The 17,830-nt window shown below is 38.5% G+C and overlaps 1 protein-coding gene across 1 annotated transcript in view; it reads right to left on the reverse strand.

Moving 5' to 3' along the window:
* Positions 1–17,830, reverse strand: part of MYH15 (myosin heavy chain 15) — a 169,846-nt gene that overhangs the window by 113,411 nt on the left and 38,605 nt on the right. Inside the window, 2 exon segments of the mRNA XM_027118388.1 lie at positions 4,294–4,457; positions 15,118–15,219. Coding sequence (XP_026974189.1) covers positions 4,294–4,457; positions 15,118–15,219 — 266 coding nt within the window.

Genomic DNA, 17,830 nt, shown 5'->3' on the forward strand with positions numbered 1-17,830 from the left:
TTTATTCCTAGGTATTTTATTATTTCTTTTGCAATGGTAAATGGGAGTGTTTCCTTAATTTCTCTTTCAGATTTTTCATCATTAGTGTATAGGAATGCAAGAATTTCTGTGCATTAATTTTGTATCCTGCTACTTTACCAAATTCATTGATTAGCTCTAGTAGTTTTCTGGTAGCATCTTTAGGATTCTCTATGTATAGTATCATGTCATCTGCAAGCAGTGACAGCTTTACTTCTTCTTTTCCAATTTGGATTCCTTCTGTTTCTTTTTCTTCTCTGATTGCTGTGGCTAAAGCTTCGAAAACAATGTTGAATGATAGTGGTGAGAATGGACAACCTTGTCTTGTTGCTGATCTTAGAGGAAATGGTTTCAGTTTTTCACCATTGAGAATAATGTTGGCTGTGGGTTTGTCATATATGGCATTTATTATGTTGAGGTAAGTCAAGTTCCCTCTTTGCCTAGTTTCTGGAGGATTTTTATCATAAATGGGTGTTGAAGTTTGTTGAAGGCTTTTTCTGTATCTATTGAGATGATCATATGGTTTTTATTCTTCAATTTTTAATGTGGTTTATCACACTGATTGATTTGCATATATTGAAGAATCCTTGCATTCCTGGGATAAACTGCACTTGATCATGGTGTATGATCCTTTTAATGTGCTGTTGGATTCTCTTTGCTAGTATTTTGTTGAGGATTTTTGTATCTATGTTCATCAGTGATATTGGCCTGTAGTTTTCTTGTTTGTGACATCTTTGTGTGGTTTTGGTATCAGGGTGATGGTGGCCTTGTAGAATGAGTTTGGGGTTTGTTCCTCCCTCTGCTATATTTTGGAAGAGTTTGAGAAGGATAGGTGTTAGCTCTTCTCTAAATGTTTGATAGAATTCGCCTGTGAAGCCACGTGGCTCTGGGCTTTTGTTTGTTGGAAGATTTTTAATCACAGTCTCAATTTCAGTCCTTGTGATTGGTGTCTATATTTTCTATTTTTTCCTGGTTCAATCTTGAATGTTGTGCTTTTCTATGAATTTTTCCATTTCTGCAGGTTGTCCATTTTATTGGCATAGAGTTTCTTGTAGTAATGTCTCATGATCCTTTGTATTTCTGCAGTGTCAGTTAATGCTTCTTGTTTTTCATTTCTCATTCTAGTGATTTGAGTCTTCTCCCTTTTTTTCTTGATGAGTCTGGCAAATGTTTTATCAATTTTGTTTATCTTCTCAAAGAAACAGCTTTTAGTTTTATTGATATTTGCTATTGTTTTCTTCTTTCCTTTTTCATTTATTTCTGATCTGATCTTTATGATTTCTTTCCTTGTGCTAACTTTTTTTTGTTCTTCTTTCTCTAATTGCTTTAGGTGTAAGTTTAGGTTGTTTATTTAAGATGCCTCATGTTGCTTAAGGTAGGACTGCATTGCAATAAACTTCCCTCTTAGAACTGCATTTGCTGCATCCCACAGGTTTTGGATCGACATGGTTTCATTGTCATTTGTTTTTAGGTATTTTTTTATTTCCTCTTTGATTTCTTCAGTGATCCCTTGGATATTAAGTAGTGTATTGTTTAGCTTCCATGTGTTTGTATTTTTTACCAATTTTTTCCTGTAATTGATATCTGGTCTCATAGTGTTGTGGTCAGAAAAGATACTTGATATGATTTCAATTTTCTTAAGTTTACCAAGGCTTGATTTGTGACCCAAGATATGGTCTATCCTGGAGAATGTTCCATGAGCACTTGAGAAGAAAGTGTATTCTGTTGTTTTTAGATGGAATGTCCTATAAATATCAATTAAGTCCATCTTGTTTAATGTGTCATTTAAAGCTTGTGTTTCCTTATTTATTTTCATTTGGGATGATCTGTCCATTGGTGAAAGTGGGGTGATAAAGTCCCCTACTATGACTGTGTTACTGTCATTTTCCCCTTTTATTGCTGTTAGCATTTGCCTTATGTATTGAGGTGCTCCTATTTGGGGTTCATAAATATTTACAATTGTTATATCTTCTTCTCCAATTGGTCCCTTGATCATTATTTAGTGTCCTTCTTTGTCTCTTGTAATAGTCTTTGTGTTAAAGTCTATTTTGTCTGATATGAGAATTGCTACTCCAGCTTTCTTTTGATTTCCATTTGCATGGAATATCTTTTTCCATCCCCTCACTTTTGGTCTGTATGTGTCCCTAGGTCTGAATTGGGTCTCGTGTAGACAGCCTATGTATGGATCTTGTTTTTGTATCCATTCAGCTAGTCTATGTCTTTTGGTGGGAGCATTTAATCTATTGACATTTAAGGTAATTATCGATATGTATGTTCCTATTACCATTTTCTTAATTGTTTTGAGTTTGTTATTGTAGGTCTTTTCCTTCTCTTGTGTTTCCTGCCTAGAGAAGTTCTTTTAGAATTTGTTGTAAAGCTGCTTTGGTGGTGCTGAATTCTCTTAGCCTTTGCTTGTCTATAAAGGTTTTAATTTCTCCATCAAATCTGAATGAGATCCTTGCTGGGTAGAGTAATCTTGGTTATAAGTTTTTCCCTTTCACCACTTTAAATATGTCTTGCCACTCCCTTTTGGTTTGCAGAGTTTCTGCTCTAAGATCAGCTGTTAACCTTATGGGGATTCTCTTGTATGTTATTTGTTGTTTTCCCTTGCTGCTTTTAATATTTTTTCTTTGTATTTAATTTTCAGTAGTTTGATTAATATGTGTCTTGACATGTTTCTCCTTGGATTTCTCCTGTATGGGACTCTCTGCACTTCCTGGACTTGATTGACTATTTCCTTTCCCATATTAGGGAAGTTTTCAACTATAATCTCTTCAAACATTTTCTCAGTATATTTCTTTTTCCCTTCTTCTTCTGGGACCCCTATAATTCGAATGTTGGTGTGTTCAATGTTGTCACAGTGGTGTCCAAAACTGTCCTCAATTCTTTTCATTCCCTTTTCTTTATTCTGCTCTACGGTAATTATTTCCACTATTTTATCTTCCTGGTCACTTATCCATTCTTCTGCCTCAGCTATTCTGCTATTGATTCTTTCTAGAGAATTTTTAACTTCATTTATTCAAATAATGTTCATCATTGTTTGTTTGCTCTGTAGTTCTTCTAAGTCCTTGTTAAACGTTTCTTGTTTTTTCTCCATTCTATTTCCAAGATTTTGGATCATCTTTACTATCACTACTCTGAATTCTTTTTCAGGTAGACTGCCTATTTCCTCTTCATTTGTTTGGTCTGGTGGGTTTTTACCTTGCTCCTTTATCTCCTGTGTGTTTCTCTGTCTTCTCATTTTGCTTAACTTACTGTGTTTGCAGTCTCCTTTTCACAGGCTGCAGTTTCATAGTTCCAGTTGTTTTTGGTGTCTGCCCCCAGTGGCTAAGGTTTGTTCAGTGGGTTGTGTAGGCTCCCTGGTTGAGGGGACTAGTGCCTGTCTTCTGGTGGATGAGGCTAGATTTTGTCTTTCTGGTGGGCAGCACCACGTCTGGCTGTGTGTTTCAGGGTGGTTGTGACCTTATGATTTTAGGCAGCCTCTCTCCTAAGGGGTGGGGTTGTGTTCCTGTCTTTCTCATTGTTTTGCATAGGGTGTCCAGCACTGTAGCTTGCTGGTTGTTGAGTGGAGCTAGGTCTTAGTGTTGAGATGGAGATCTCTGGGAGAGCTTTCGCCATTTGATATTACATGGAGCTGAGAGGTCTCTGGTGGACCAATGTCCTGAACTCAGCTCTCCCACCTCAGAGGCACAAGCCTGACACCCAGCTGGGGAACCAAGACCCTGTCAGCCACATGGCTTTTGGAAAGTCTGATGTCTTCTGCCAGCGTTCATTAGGTGTTCTGTAGGAGTTGTTCCACATGTAGATGTATTTCTGATGTAATTTTGGAGAGGAAGGTGATCTCCACATCTTAATCCTCCACCATCTTGAGGGTCTCCCCCCATCCCAGACCTATAAACCAGAATTTTTACTCTAACACAATCCCCTCTGACTCCTACACACCATAAAGTTTGAAAAATACTGGTAGAGTATGTTAGGAATCTCGAATCCCCAGCCCTCGTCCTTCTGCTGCTGTTGCTAATAAATTGTATAACCTTTGGCAAGTGACCTAACCTCCCTGGGCTGCAGTCTCTTCACCTGAATTATGCTCTTAAAGATTCTTTCCAGCCTCAGCTTCCACCTTCTTTATTATATTAATTCCCAGGGCCGTTCTCAACTCTGTGCAGGGAGAATGGCAATTTAGTGCATCATTCTGACTCAGATTCTCCTACTATAAAACTCAGGCTGCATTTCCCCTCCCTGGAGGTGTGTGGCAAAAGCTCTCTCATAACCTACTAGGGACAGCTCCAACCTCTGTGCCTGCTGCTGCTGTACAGATGCAGATCCTGTTGCCGTGATGCAAAGGCACTGCTGTAGTAGCAGGTTTCTGATGGACTCCAAGTAGGAGTGACTTTCAGCTGGACAGTCTCCAAGCCTGGAAGCAGAATGTGCTCCAACGACTTAACATTTAAAATAGGTCTATTGCATCCATCCTTTAGCTGCCCAGGAGAGTGAACACAGCAGGAGCCAGTTTGTGTCTGGTAGTGATTTAGTTATGAGTCACTCACTCCCTGATCAGTTATCTTGAGTCATTTCCACAGTAATCCATAAGCCGATGGCATCACAGTTTTTTATTATTGGCGTCAAGAGCACACCCGCACAAATAAAGCACCAGGAATGATTTTTATCCTCCAGAGCACTGAGGAATCATTCTCTGTCTATAGCAGTCACTTTGAAAGTTAAAAAGAACATGACTAACTTGTTCACTCCCTTTTAATTCCCTAAATACTTGAGAAGTAGGAGTGGGAGAGAAACTGGCCATGGGTGGGGAGTAGCAAAGAAACAGGAAGAAAGCCTGAAGTTGTAGCAGAGGAAGAAATGGATGGTATGATGTGTGCTGAATCAATTAATAAAACTGATAATCCAATATACTGCTCACCAATTAATCATTTTCATCACTTTCTGTCCAATGAAGGACGACAGAGGCAGGAAAATCTACATGCCCACTTTTCAGGGACTAAATGGACCTATGTCTGAGCTCTTTTCAAAATAACCTCACAGAAGACTTTGATTACTTGGGGTTCGAGAGTATATGACAGAAAAAAACAAAACTGAAAAGAAGTGGAGTCAAATAGCCATATTTTTAACCACCTTGATCCCTCACTTTCTCATCTGTAAAATAACAATATTAAAATATTCTTGTCTCATGGTTGTTGGGAGAGGTTCAATGAGACAGTGGATGTAAATATACATAGCACAACATTTGACACTTAGCATCCAATAAATATTAGTTCCCCCTTTCCCATCCCTTTTCCACTTTTATCACTTCCTCACCTTCAATCCAGTATTTATTACCCATGTTGCCTTGAGCAGTTAATCGTTCTAAGGTTCACTGTCTTTAACTATAAAATGGAAATGTAAATAAGATCAATTTTGCAGGCTTGCTGTTAGATTAAATAAGCTATCCATACAAAGCACATAGCATAGCACCCATAGTGAACATTCAATGGCTACTTATTATTATTATTGTTTGATCATTATTAATCTTTTTAAAGTAAAATAACTTATTCCTGATCAGCACAGTTAGAACTCTTCTGGAATCATAAAATACTAGGCCTGAAGAACCTTACTTCCTGGTAATCACGTATAGTGTCTCTCAACTCAGGATGGTGCCTCCCCCTAAGGGTGGGGGGCATTTGGAAACAGGGTGGGCATTTTTCCATTGTTATAGTGACTGAGAGTATTACTGGTATTTAGCACCTTGGAGCAGGAATGCAAAGCCTCCTACCATGTGTAGACATGCTCATACACAAAGAATTATCCCCTTTAGATGCCAATCACCCCACCACTAAGACACACAGAAGAATTTAACTTCTTCATGGGTGCTCAGAGAGATGGAGTATTTGACCAAAGTCCAAGAGTTAGTTAGCATTAGAGCTAGAACTAAATTTTGTATAGCGTGTTAACACTGCAAGAATTTTTGCCATCTTTTGCAATTGTCATCAACAGCATATACATCTCTATTCTTAGCCATGACAATTGTCTCTATAAAGTCAGTACAATTCCTAAGAAAAGAAAAGCCTTACAGTGTGCTTTCTTGCTTTGTCTCCAGGAGATGGAAGAAGAGAGAGAGAGAAATAGAGAGAGTGCATGAGCAAGAGGGAGAGTCGGGGAGGGAGGGAGAGGATGGAGGATGAGGGTTTCTTTTCTTTTACTGTTGAATAATAATATATTAGCTTGCTTCACTGATTCCATTATAGTAGAGGCTGGGGTAGTAACTCAGTCCCTGAGAACACAATATTAAAGAGACAAAGGTTTGATTTCAGTCCTCCTATGGGCTCATTAGTTTTACACAGAGCAAGTCCTCTTCTATAATCATAGCATGTCATGCAGGCATGTGGTGGCGAATGTCTTAAAAGGCAAGAAGCTGCCAAACACCTATAACCTCACTACCAAGAAATAGCTTAGCTACTTGTCCTGCTGAGTATGGTTCAACGTCAGCTCAATATTTTATTTTAATATTTATGGCTGTGATTAGATGGCCACTGTCTTGAAAGAGCATGGGTGAGGGGCTGGTGAGCACAGGGAGCTTCCAGGGGCTGAGTGAAGAGGTGTCTCTGATGTCCGTGAAGAACAGTCAGGGATCAGTGTCTTTCAAGGATGTAACTGTAGACTTTGGCAGGGAGGAGTGCCAACTGTTGGACCTTGCTCAGAAAAGTCTGTACAGGGATGTAATGCTGGAAAACGATTTCAATTTGATCTCAATGGTGTGTCAAGTTCCCAAACCAGAAGTCATTTTCAGCTTGGTGAAATATCAAGCCAGAGCTGTCTAGAATACATAGGAAGTACAGAATGGCTAACATACACCTCTGCAAAAAAGAAACATAGGCAGACCTTGAAGACAGCAGAGGAATAAGACGTGGAGGTCACCTTCCTCCCCACAAATACATCAAAAATACATCTACATGTGGAACAACTCCTACAGAACGCCTACTGAATGCTGGCAGAAGACCTCAGACTTCCCAAAAGGCAAGAAAATCCCCACATATCTGGGTAGGGCAAAAGAAAAAAGAAAACACAGAGATAAAAGAATAGGAACAGGACCTGAACTTCTGGGAGGGAGCTGTGAAGGAGGAAAAGTTTCCACACACTAGGAAGTCCCTTCACTGGTATGGATGGGGGTGGGAAGCTTTGGAGCCACAGAAGACAGCACAGCAACAGGGGTGCAGAGGGCAAAGCAGAGAGGTTCCCACACAGAGGATCAGTGCCAACTGGCACTCACCAGATTGAGATGGTTGTCTGCTCACCCACTGGGGCAGGTGAGGGCTGGGAGCTGAGGCTTGAGCTTCAGAGGTCAGACCCTAGGGAGTGGACTGGGGTTGGCTGCATGAAGACAGCCTGAAGGGGGCTAGTGCACTACAGCTAGCCAGGAGGGAGTCCGAGAAAAAGTCTGGACCTGATGGAATGTCAAGAGACCATTGTTTTGGGGTGTGTGAGGAGAGAGGCTTCCTGCTCCATGTGCCCACAGATGGCAGAGCACCGCCTAAGTGAGCTCCAGAGACAGGCATGACCAATGGCTAACATCTTGGACCCCAGAGGCAGGCAAAGACCTCTATTACTGCCGCCACTGCCACCAAGAATCCTGTGTGCAAGCACAGGTCACTACCCACACCCCTCCAGAAGCCTGTGCAGCCCGCCACTGCCAGGGTCCCATGATCTAGGGCCACCTTCCCTGGAAGAACACATGGTGCACCTCAGGCTGTTGCAACATCATGCCGGTCTCTGCCACTGCAGGCATGCCCCGCATTCCAATTATGACTACCATACTCCTCCCTCTAACTAGCCTGAGGGAGTAAGAGAGTCCTAATCAGCCACAGCTTTAACACCCTCCTCTCTGGGTGGGGAAGAGATGACTGAGAGCGGCCTACATGCAGAGGTGGGGCCAAAACCAAAGCTGAACCCCAGGAGCTGTGCAAACAAAGTAGAGAAAGGGAAATTTCTCTGTGCAGCCTCAAGAGCAGCAGATTAAATCCCCGCAATCAGCTTGATAAACCCTACATCTGTGGAGTACCTGAATAGACAACAAATGTCCCAAAATTGAGGCGATGGAATTTGGGAGCAACTGTAGCCTTGGGGTTTTCTTACTGCGTTTGATTCGTTTTTGGTTTTATGTTTATCTTAGCTTAGTTTTTAGTGCTTGTTTTCATTGGTGGGTTTGTTTACTGGTTTGGTTTCTCTCTTCCTTTTTTTTTTTCTCTTTTTGTGAGTGTGTGTGTGTGTATGTTTTTTTGTGTGATTTTGTCCATTTAGTTTTGCTTTTACCATTTGTTTTGGGGTTCTGTCTGTTCACTTTTTTTTTCTTCATTTTATTCCATGCCATGCAGTTGGCAGGGTTATGGTGCTCCAGCCGGGTGTTGGGCCTGAGCCTCCAAGTTGGGAGAGCTGATTCCAGGACACTGGGCTGCCAGAGACCTTCAGAGTCCTTCCAGCTCCACATAATATAAATTGGTGAGAGCTCTCTCAGAGATCTCCATCTCAACATTAAGACTGAGCTCCACCCAATGGCCAACAAGCTCCAGTGCTGGAAAACCCACACCAAACAACTAGTAAGAGAGGAACACAGCTCCATTCATTAGCACACAGGCTGCCTAAAGTCATATTAAGTTCAAAGACACCCCAAAACACACCAGCTGCGGCCCTGCCCACAAAAGAGACAAGATCCAGCCCCACCCAAAAGAAGACAGGAACCAGTCCCCCCCACCAGGAAACCTACACAACCCACTGAAACAACTTCACCCACTGGGGGCAGACAAGAGAAATAAGAGGAACTACGAACCTGCAGCCTGCAAAAAGGAGACTGCAAACACAGTGAGTTAAACAAAATGAAAAGACAGAGAAATATGCACCAGATGCAGAAGCAAGGTAAAAACCCACCAGGCCAAACAAATGAGGAAGAAATAGACAGTCTACCTGAAAAAGGATTCAGAGTAGTGATAGTAAAGATGATCCAAAATCTTGGAAATAGAATGGAGAAAATAGAATAAATGTTTAACAAGGACCTAGAAGAACTAAAGAGCAAACAAACAATGATGAACAACACAATAAATGAAGTTAAAAATACTCTAGAAGGAATCAATAAAAGAATTACTGAGGCAGAAGAATGGACAATGACCTGGAAGATAGAATACTGGAAATAACGGCTGCAGAGCAGATAAAGAGAAAAGAATGAAAAGAACTGACAACAGTCTCAGAGATTTCTGGGACAATATTAAATGTACCAACTTTTGAATTATAGGGGACCTAGAAGAAGAAGAGAAAAATAAAAAGTCTGAGAAAATATTTGAAGAGATTATACTTGAAAACTTCCCTAACATGGGAAAGGAAATAGTCAATCAAGTCCAGGAAGCACAGAGAGTCCATACAGGATAAATCCGAGGAGAAACATGCCAAAACACATATTAATCAAACTATCAAAAATTAAATACAAAGAAAAAATATTTAAAGCAGGAAGGGAAAAGCAACAAATAACATACAAGGGAATCCCTATAAGGTTAAGAGCTGATCTTTAAGCAGAAACTCTGCAAGCCAGAAAGGAATGGCAAGACATATTTAAAGTGATGAAAGGGAAAACTCTACACCCAAGATTACTCTACATAGCAAGGATCTCATTCAGATTTGACGGAGAAATTAAAACCTTTACAGACAAGCAAAAGCTAAGAGAACTCAGCACCACCAAACCAGCTTTACAACAAATGCTAAAGGAACTTCTATAGGTGGGGGAAAACAAGAGAAGAAAAAGACCTACAAAAACAAACCAGAAACAATTAAGAAATGGTAATAGGAACATACATATCAATAATTACTTTAAATTAAATGGATTAAATGCTCCAACGAAAAGAAACAGACTGGCTGAAAGGATACAAAAACAAGGCCCATATATATGCTGTCTACAAAAGACCCACTTCAGACCTAGGGACACACACAGACTGAAAGTGAGGGGATGGAAAAAGATATTCTATGCAAATGGAAATCAAAAGAAAGCTGGAGTAGCAGTTCTCATATCAGACAAAATAGATGTTAAAATAAAGACTACAACAAGAGACAAAGAAGAAAACCACATAATTATCAAGGGATCAATCCAAGAAGAAGATAAAACAATTGTAAATATTTATGAACCCAACAAAGGAGCACCTCAATATAAAAGGCAAATGCTAACAGCCATAAAAGGGGAAACTGACAGTAACACAATAATAATAGGGGACTTTACACCCCACTTTCACCAATGGACAGATGATCCAAAATGAAAAAAAAAAAGGAAACACAAGCTTTAAATGACACATTAGACTACATGGACTTAACTGATATTTATAGGACATTCCCTCCAAAAACAACAGAATACACTTTCTTCTCAAGTGCACATGGAACATTCTCCAGGATAGATCATATCTTGGGTCACAAATCAAGCCTTGGTAAAGTTAAGAAAATTGAAATCATATCAACTACATTTTCTGACCACAATGCTATAAGACTAGATATCATTTACAGGAAAAAATCTGTAAAAAATACAAACACATGGAGGCTAAACAACATGCTACTAAAGAACCAAGAGATGACTGAAGAAATCAAAGAGGAAATCAAAAAATACCTAGAAACAAATGACAACGAAAACACGATGACCCAAAACCAATGGGATGCAGCAAAAGCAATTCTAAAGGGAAGTTTATAGCAATACAATCCCACCTCAAGAAACAAGAAACATCTCAAATAAACAACCTAACCTTACACCGAAAGCAATTAGACAAAGCAGAACAAAAAAACCCCAAAGTTAGCAGAAGGAAATAAATCATAAAGACCAGATCAGAACCTCCTAGAGAAATGGAAATAAAAACAAAAATTAAAAAATGGGACCTATTGAAACTTCAAAGCTTTTGCACAGCAAAGGAAACCATAAACAAGACCAAAAGACAACCCTCAGAATGGGAGAAAATATTTGCAAATGAAGCAACTGACAAAGGATTAATCTCCAAAATGTACAAGCAGCTCATGCAGCCCAATAACAAAAAAAACAAACAACCCAATCCAAAAATGGGCAGAAGACCTAAATAGACATTTCTCCAAAGAAGATATACAGAATGCCAACAAACACATGAAAGGATGTTCAACATCACTAATCATTAGAGAAATGCAAATCAAAACTACAATGAGATATCATCTCACACCCAGAATGGCCATCATCAAAAAATCTAGAAACAATAAATGCTGGAGAGGGTGTGGAGAAAAGGGAACACTCTTGCACTGCTGGTGGGAATGTGAATTGGTTCAGCCACTATGGAGAACAGTATGGAGGTTCCTTAAAAAAACTACAAATAGAACTACCATATGACCCAGCAATCCCACTACTGGGCATATACCCTGAGAAAACCAAAATACAAAAAGAGTCATGTACCAAAATGTTCATTGCAGCTCTGTTTACAATAGCCCGGAGATGAAAACAACCTAAGTGCCCATCATCGGATGAATGGATAAAGAAGATGTGGGACATATATACAATGGAATATTACTCAGCCATAAAAAGAAATGAAATTGAGCTATTTGTAATGAGGTGGATAGACCTAAAGTCTGTCATACAGAGTGAAGTAAGTCAGAAAGAAAAAGACAAATACCATATGCTAACACATATATATGGAATTTAAGGGGAAAAAAATGTCATGAAGAACCTAGGGGTAAGACAGGAATAAAGACACAGACCTACTGGAGAACAGACTTGAGGATATGGGGAGGGGGAAGGGTGAGCTGTGACAGGGCGAGAGAGAGGCATGGACATATATTCACTAACAATCGTAAGGTAGATAGCTAGTGGGAAGCAGCCGCATGGCACAGGGATATCGGCTCGGTACTTTGTGACCGCCTGGAGGGGTGGGATAGGGAGGGTGGGAGGGAGGGAGATGCAAGAGGGAAGAGATATGGGAACATATGTATATGTATAACTGATTCACTTTGTTATAAAGCAGAAACTAACACACCATTGTAAAGCAATTATACCCCAATAAAGATGTTAAAAATAAATAAATAAATAAATAACAATATAAAATAACCCAAAAAAAAGAAAAGAAAAAAAATGATGAAGAAGAAAAAAACTATCCTCTATAGTTCACCCCCACCAAAAAAAAGTATTAAATATAATATTACTTAAAATTCACAGGAGGAGAAACAAGTGAAGGTGAAAGTATTGCTAAAATTAATATAAAATTTTCCTCAAAACAAGAGCTATTAGTACTGAAAAGTTCCATTTAAACAGTTTTTAAAATCAAGTTTGTCTCTTAGGGGAAAACATAGACAGAACATTCTATGACATAAATCACAGCAAGATCGTTTTTGACCCACTCCTAGAGAAATAGAAATAAAAACAAAAATAAAAAAATGGGACCTAATGAAACTCAAAAGCTTTTGCACAGCAAAGGAAACCATAAACAAGACGAAAAGACAACCCTCAGAATGGCAGAAAATATTTGCAAATGAAGCAACTGACAAAGGATTAATCTCCAAAATTTACAAGCAGCTCATGCAGTTCAATATCAAAAAAACAAACAATCCAAAAATGGGCAGAAGACCTAAATAGACATTTCTCCAAAGATATACATATGGCCAGCAAACACATGAAAGGATGTTCAACATCACTAATCATTAGAGAAATGCAAATCAAAACTACAATGAGGTATCATCTCACACCCGTCTGAACGGCCATCATCAAAAAATCTACAAACAATAAATGCTGGATGGGGTGTGGAGAAAAGAGAACCTTCTTGCACTGTTGGTGGGAATGTAAATTGATACAACCACCATGGAGAACAGTGTGGAGGTTCCTTAAAAAACTAAAAATAGAATTACCATATGATCCAGCAATCCCACTACTGGGCATGCACCCTGAGAAAACCATAATTCAAAAAGAGACATGTACCCCAATGTTCATTGCAGCACTATTTACAATAGCCAGGGCATGGAAGCAACCTAAGTGTCCATCGACAGATGAATGGATAAAGAAGATGTGATACATATATACAATGGAATATTACTCAGCCATAAAAAGAAACAAAATTGCATTATTTGTAGTGAGGTGGATGGATCTAGAATCTGTCATATATAGTGAAGTAAGTCAGAAAGAGAAAAACAAATACTGTATGCTAACACATATATATGGAATCTAAAAAAAATAAATGGTTCTGATGAACCTAGGAGCAGGACAGGAATAAATACACAGACACAGAGAATGGACTTGAGGACACAGGGGTTGGGAGGGGAAGCTGGGACGAAGTGATAGGGTAGCATTGACATATATACACTACCAAATGTAAAATAGATAGCTAGTGGGAAGCAGCTGCATAGCACAGGGAGATCAGCTCAGTGCTTTGTGACCACCTAGAAGGGTGGGATAGAGAGGGTGTGAGAGAGGTGTAAGAGGGAGGGGATATGGAGATATATGTATACATATAGCTGATTCACTTTGTTATACAGCAGAAACTAACACAACATTGTAAAGCAATTATACTCCAATAAAGATGCAAAAAAAAAAGAAACCCAACCATTTATGGAGCACCTACTGCTTGCAGGGCACTGTGCTAGATGCTGAGGTATTAAGATGAATTAGACACAGTCCATGGCCTCAAGGAACTCTGATTACCACAGAGGACAAAAATGTAAGCAAATTATTCCCATAGAATTGGTATTACAGTAGAGGAAGAATTATTGATTTATAGAGTAAGCTGAACTAGGAAATTGATTTTGATTAGTTGTTGAACTGTTTTAAATAACATAGTCACACCAGATGCCTTAATAAACCAAAAGAAAGAGAGTTTATTGTAGTCAGAATAACTGTCTTCTATCACAAATTTCCACATTTGTCTATCTCATTTTCAGATTTAAGATGTATACAGAGTAAGACAGTCTAAGCGTCACCTGAATACTAGCTGTATGTCCTTTGGAATGTTATTTATGTTCCCTAAGCCTTGGTTTCCTCAACTGGAAAAAACATAAGTTAAGTATCCCTGCCCTACTTAACTCTGAGTATTGTTGTAGGAATGGAAGGAGATAATTTGAATGCTTTATATATATTATATGTGATCAAACCACTTCTCTTTCCAGAAAGACTACATTTCTGAGCCCCTTGTAGCTAAGGAGAGAATTCGACTAATTCTCACCAATAGAATATTAGTAAAGGTGATATCACTTCTAGCCCCAAGCATTTAAAGTGGGTGCACTTTCTTCACAAATCATCTTTTCCCCTGTGCAGCAACATGGGAGGCCTTGCATTCCAGATTGCCTAAGTACAAAATTGAAGAAGGTGGTCCAATCTGTATTGGACTTGGTATGAGTAAGAAATAAATGCTTACTTTATTGTCACTGAGATTTTACTGTGTGTGTATTACTGCAGCATGGCCTACCTCATACTGACTAACACATAACAGATGTAAATTATTATTTTGAAATGCACTAGCATACTTAGATGGTCTCATTACCTGGCAGCTCTAGGACTGTTTATTGCAAAGCCTCAGGATCAGCAGTCCTCAGAGCACTTGTTATTTTATAGTTAAAACATTCTCCTGAATACTGAATAAAACCTATATGACCTTCCATCTCTCACTTCTAGTCTCATTTTTCCCCTTTCTTCAAATCAAATGCTAACTTCAGCATATGTTCTGAAACTCTTAATGAATGTGTCTGATTGCCTAAAAAGTCAATATTCCAAATAGGTGATAGATGTCAATTTGCCAATTTTCTTCATGTCAGAAACCAATAGCTTTAAAAACTTCTTAGCTGGACAACAAAGATGTTGATCACAACAAGTAAAGGACTTGTCTGCATCTGCCAAGAGACTTGTTACCTAAGGGAAAGCTGTCAAAATGGTATATTTCAGACTAGAAAGACTCAACACAAGAGCATTTACTGTGGTGTACATCACAGATGAAAACATTTGGAATACTTACCAAAGTCACTTTTTTATAGAAGTTCTTGTTGCAGACATCATCAGAAGTTGAAAAATACACAAATACAAAATGTATACAATTACTACAAGATCATAGAATCGTAATGCTCTGGAAATACCTTACCTGTTCTAAATTTGGCCTCTAGTAACATATTCATTACCAATTTTGATTCTAGGATGGATCAAGCCCTTCACCAGCTCAGAGGAGTTAACGCCCATGAGGAAAGCAGCTTTGTCAGCATCTGGTCAGAAGAAAGGAAGGAAAAGAAGGGAAGGAGGGAGGGAGAGAGAAAAAGAGAAGGAGGAAAGTGGGGAGGGGGAGAGAGCAAGGAAAACACTATTAAAATTCATTCCACTATAGCCCAATAGACTATCCAAAAGATGGAAGGATGGTTTGTTTAGAATGATATAGCAAGGTAGATTGTAGTTTGGGAATAAATGCATGAATCCTAAATGTTTAAAAGCCTCTATTTCTTAGAAATGCAAATCAAAACCACAATGAACTGCCACTTCACACCCACTAGAATAGCTATAATCAAAAAGACAGACAATAACGAGTTTTGGTGAAGAAGTGGAGAAGTTGGAACCTTCATACGCTACTAGAATATAAAATGGTACAGCTGCTATAGAAAACCATTTGGCAGCTCCTCAAGAGTTAAACATAGTTACTATAGGACCCAGAAATTCCACTCTTAGGTATACACCCAAGAGAAGTAGAAAGTATGTTCACACAAAATCGTTGTACACAAACGTTCCCAGTAGCATTATTCATTATGGCCAAAACATGAAAAAAACACAAATGTCCATCAGCTGATGACTGGATAAACAAAATGTGGTATATTAATACAATGGAACTTTTTTAGTCGTAAAATGGAATGAAGTACTGATGCATGCTACAACATGGATGAGGCTTGAAAACTTTATAGTAAGGGAAAGAATCCTGACACAAAGGCCATATATTGTACGATTTTATTTATATGAACTGTCCAGAATAGGCAAGTCCATAGAGACAGAAAGTAGATTTGTAGTTGCCAGGGGCTAGGAGAGAAAGGAATGGAGAGTAGCTACTTTAGGGTACAGGATTTCTTTTTGGAGTAATGAAACGTTCTGGAATTAAGTAGGCGTGATGGTCACACAACATTGTGAATATGCTTAAACTCACTAAACTGTGCATCTTAAAAGGATAAATTTTATAATACGGGAATTATAACTCAATTTTTAAAAAGAATCTTTTTCTTGATACTGGCCCTCTTCTGAAAAGAACTATTTATCTGAAGGACATGAAAAATCTCATTTTCGTTATTTGCCTATTTTCCCCTTCTACATATACATTTGTAGATCCTTTCAATGAAACCGGAACTTGGACCATGTCATTGGATAATTCAAGACAGCTGTCAATCAACAGAAGCCAGAACACTTGCCCAGTATCTTTCAGAAACCTTTCCTTTTCCTGTGAAATCTCTGCCCCATAGTGCCCTCTGCTGCCTAACAAGAATACTTACAACCCATACAATTGTACTTTTTATAAAACAGCACTTCTATCTTCTAAGGAAAGAAGTGAAGAATAAGTGTTATCAGAAGGAAAAGTAAATAGACATGTATCACACCAGGTGTTAAAAAATGGCAATAACACAAAAGAATGCCACAGACAAAAAGTTATAAACACATTTGAAATTGCACATTTTTTCAGTTATCAGACAAAAGAAATATTTTACTCAATTGAACCTCTCTGCTGTCTTCCATTTTAAATGAATCCTGAGATATGCTAGTATATCTGATGTAGTAACTCCATAAAATTAATGTCTTAATATAGAAGAAAATGCAGTCTTTCCTTACTTCACTAAGAAGTACAAAATTTCCTGAGCAGTAACCACAAATAGAGAACGAAGTAAAAACAAAACACATTTAGAGAGCTGTATGTCATTTGTACTAACAATATCCATTTCCTTTCTGTCAGCCTTTAAAATTTTCAAAGGCTTGAAAAGCTTGAAATGTTTGATTTACTTGTTAAATAAAATCAATGTATACTATACATACATTTCTAGAAGCTCTACACCTACTCCATATCAATGATAATGGTCTAGGTACTCAGTTGCTATGAAACCTTTCAAAATGCAAAGCCCTTTTGGGAAAATAAATGGAAAAATCAAAAGTAAAGCAGATATGCTCATCCTATGCTGAGTTATTCCTGCTAGGAGTGCCATGTTTGGAGACAAAAGCCTGATTATTTCAAGTTGAGAAGCCAATGGGTCAGAATCATAGACTTTTTGAACCAGAAGAGACTTTAAAGAGCATCTAACCCAAAATGAAAATATTTCAAAGGAAGGGAGAAATGCAGCATGCCTGATGAATCTGAGCAGAGATGAATAGTAACCAACAATGTGAAAAACGAACAATTCCACAATATCTGTCCAGAAAAAAAAAGACAGGAGTTTGATTTTCTATGCATTGGAAGCATTCAGATGGACAATATAGGTAACAATAGTCTCAATCTCATACAACCTTTTCCCAGTGTTAAGGACAGTCCTTTGAGTCTATTTTTATCCATGAACAAAGGAAACCAAAATTCTCTGTACAGTATCCCAACTTAAGCTCTAACAGAAATAGCCTTCAACATTACAGAATTATTTCTCATCTACTCCAGAGACACTCAAGGATATGCAGATAGAGGAGTAGTGGATTTATCCCACAGGTGTACATTAGACATCTCATGTTCTCCTTTTTTTTTTTTACAGAAAATAATAGTTGTCATCATATTCCAAAAAAAAAAAAAAACTTCATTTGCATTAAAAGTTAAATCTATGAATAAATGTCCTGACATTTAGGAGATGCCATCATGAAGACAGCATCATC

This window comes from Aethalodelphis obliquidens, unplaced genomic scaffold (genome assembly GCF_003676395.1).
Source record: "Aethalodelphis obliquidens isolate GAN/ISIS:26980383/991018 unplaced genomic scaffold, ASM367639v1 scaffold1, whole genome shotgun sequence".
Taxonomy (NCBI): domain Eukaryota; kingdom Metazoa; phylum Chordata; class Mammalia; order Artiodactyla; family Delphinidae; genus Aethalodelphis; species Aethalodelphis obliquidens.